The sequence below is a fragment of the Apaloderma vittatum genome, unplaced genomic scaffold (genome assembly GCF_000703405.1).
Source record: "Apaloderma vittatum isolate BGI_N311 unplaced genomic scaffold, ASM70340v1 scaffold28893, whole genome shotgun sequence".
In the NCBI taxonomy this organism is placed as follows: Eukaryota; Metazoa; Chordata; class Aves; order Trogoniformes; family Trogonidae; genus Apaloderma; species Apaloderma vittatum.
Window position 1 is genome coordinate 924 of NW_009707893.1, and position 1,131 is coordinate 2,054.

At 60.6% G+C, this 1,131-nt stretch overlaps 1 protein-coding gene across 1 annotated transcript in view; it reads right to left on the bottom strand.

The window, feature by feature from the left end:
- LOC104271645 (prostaglandin G/H synthase 1-like) overlaps nt 1-946 on the bottom strand; it is a gene marked incomplete at both ends in the record, with an annotated part of 1,854 nt that extends 908 nt beyond the window's left edge. Inside the window, 2 exons of the mRNA XM_009866373.1 lie at nt 535-675; nt 830-946. Coding sequence (XP_009864675.1) covers nt 535-675; nt 830-946 — 258 coding nt within the window. The remainder of the gene's footprint in view (nt 1-534; nt 676-829) is intronic.
- Between the last annotated feature and the right edge of the window lie 185 nt (nt 947-1,131).

Here is a 1,131-nt window from a genome sequence, read left to right on the forward strand (position 1 = left end):
CTGCAATTCCCTGCAGCAGAGGAGGGCTCGTGAGAAGCATTAAGTGGATTCTTGGATGATGAACAAGATGACAACCACACAAAAATGGCAACACCAACAACTGGAGCCTTGCGAATGTGTCGCTACGGCTCCGAGGGCTGGAACCTAAATATTTATGCAAAGTGATAAATGTGGGGACATGGGCCGTATTTCCACAGGCTGCTTTCTGTGTGGCTGCTTGAGAGCCCTTCGGCCCAGGGAGCGCAGCGTGCTGAGAGCCGCACGTGTTTTCCAGCTGGCGAGCAGCCTGGCATGCAGCCTGGGACACGGGGCTGGGGACACACGGACAGCCTGGCCCACCCACTCCCTGCGCCCCTGGTGGGGCAGCCTCCTCCAGGCAGGGTGATGACGGGGCGATGAAGGGACAACCCCCCTGGGTCCCCTGGTGAGATGCCTCAAGCCTGGTGTCCACCATGCAGGAGCTGCTCAGCACCCCTGAGCCACCCCCACCTCTGCTGATGCCCTGGGGTCCCCATGTCCTGCTGAGCCCCTCACCTGTGAGCACGAGCCTCATGAGCGTGTCCCGGATGAAGGTGCTGTTGATAATGTCCCAAAACCACCTGAAGTGAGTCAGGATGAAGTGGTAGAAGGCAGGACTGGGCTTCAGCAGATCGTGCAGGCGCGTCCAGAACTCAGCTGGAGGAGACAGACCGGGCAAACCATTTGCCCCACTAACAAGGCCCACTAACAGACCCAGCCCACCCGTGCTAGTGGCAGTTGGTTCTGCAGGCACAGCGTGCCACTCCGGGACCCACAGGTGCCACGGGTCCTCTGGGTAAGAGGGACTTACGGGAGGTGCAGTTGGCCCCAGAGTACCCCGTCCGTGTGCAGTCACACTCGTATCCTCCCAGGCCGACCCTGACACACACCCCTTGGTGCTGGCAGGGGAAATAGCAACAGGGATTCACTGCAGGGAGAGAGAGATGTCATCATCCATCCACACCATCACCTTCTCTCGGGAAGTTAACATTCTCTGAAACACTCGGGATTGCCAAGGAACCATCTGCACCCCGGGTGCTGCAACACCCTGCCCCAGCTCGGGCTGTTGCTGCCGGGGCTGTGCCCTGCCCGGTGCCCCCCACCCCCGAGGGG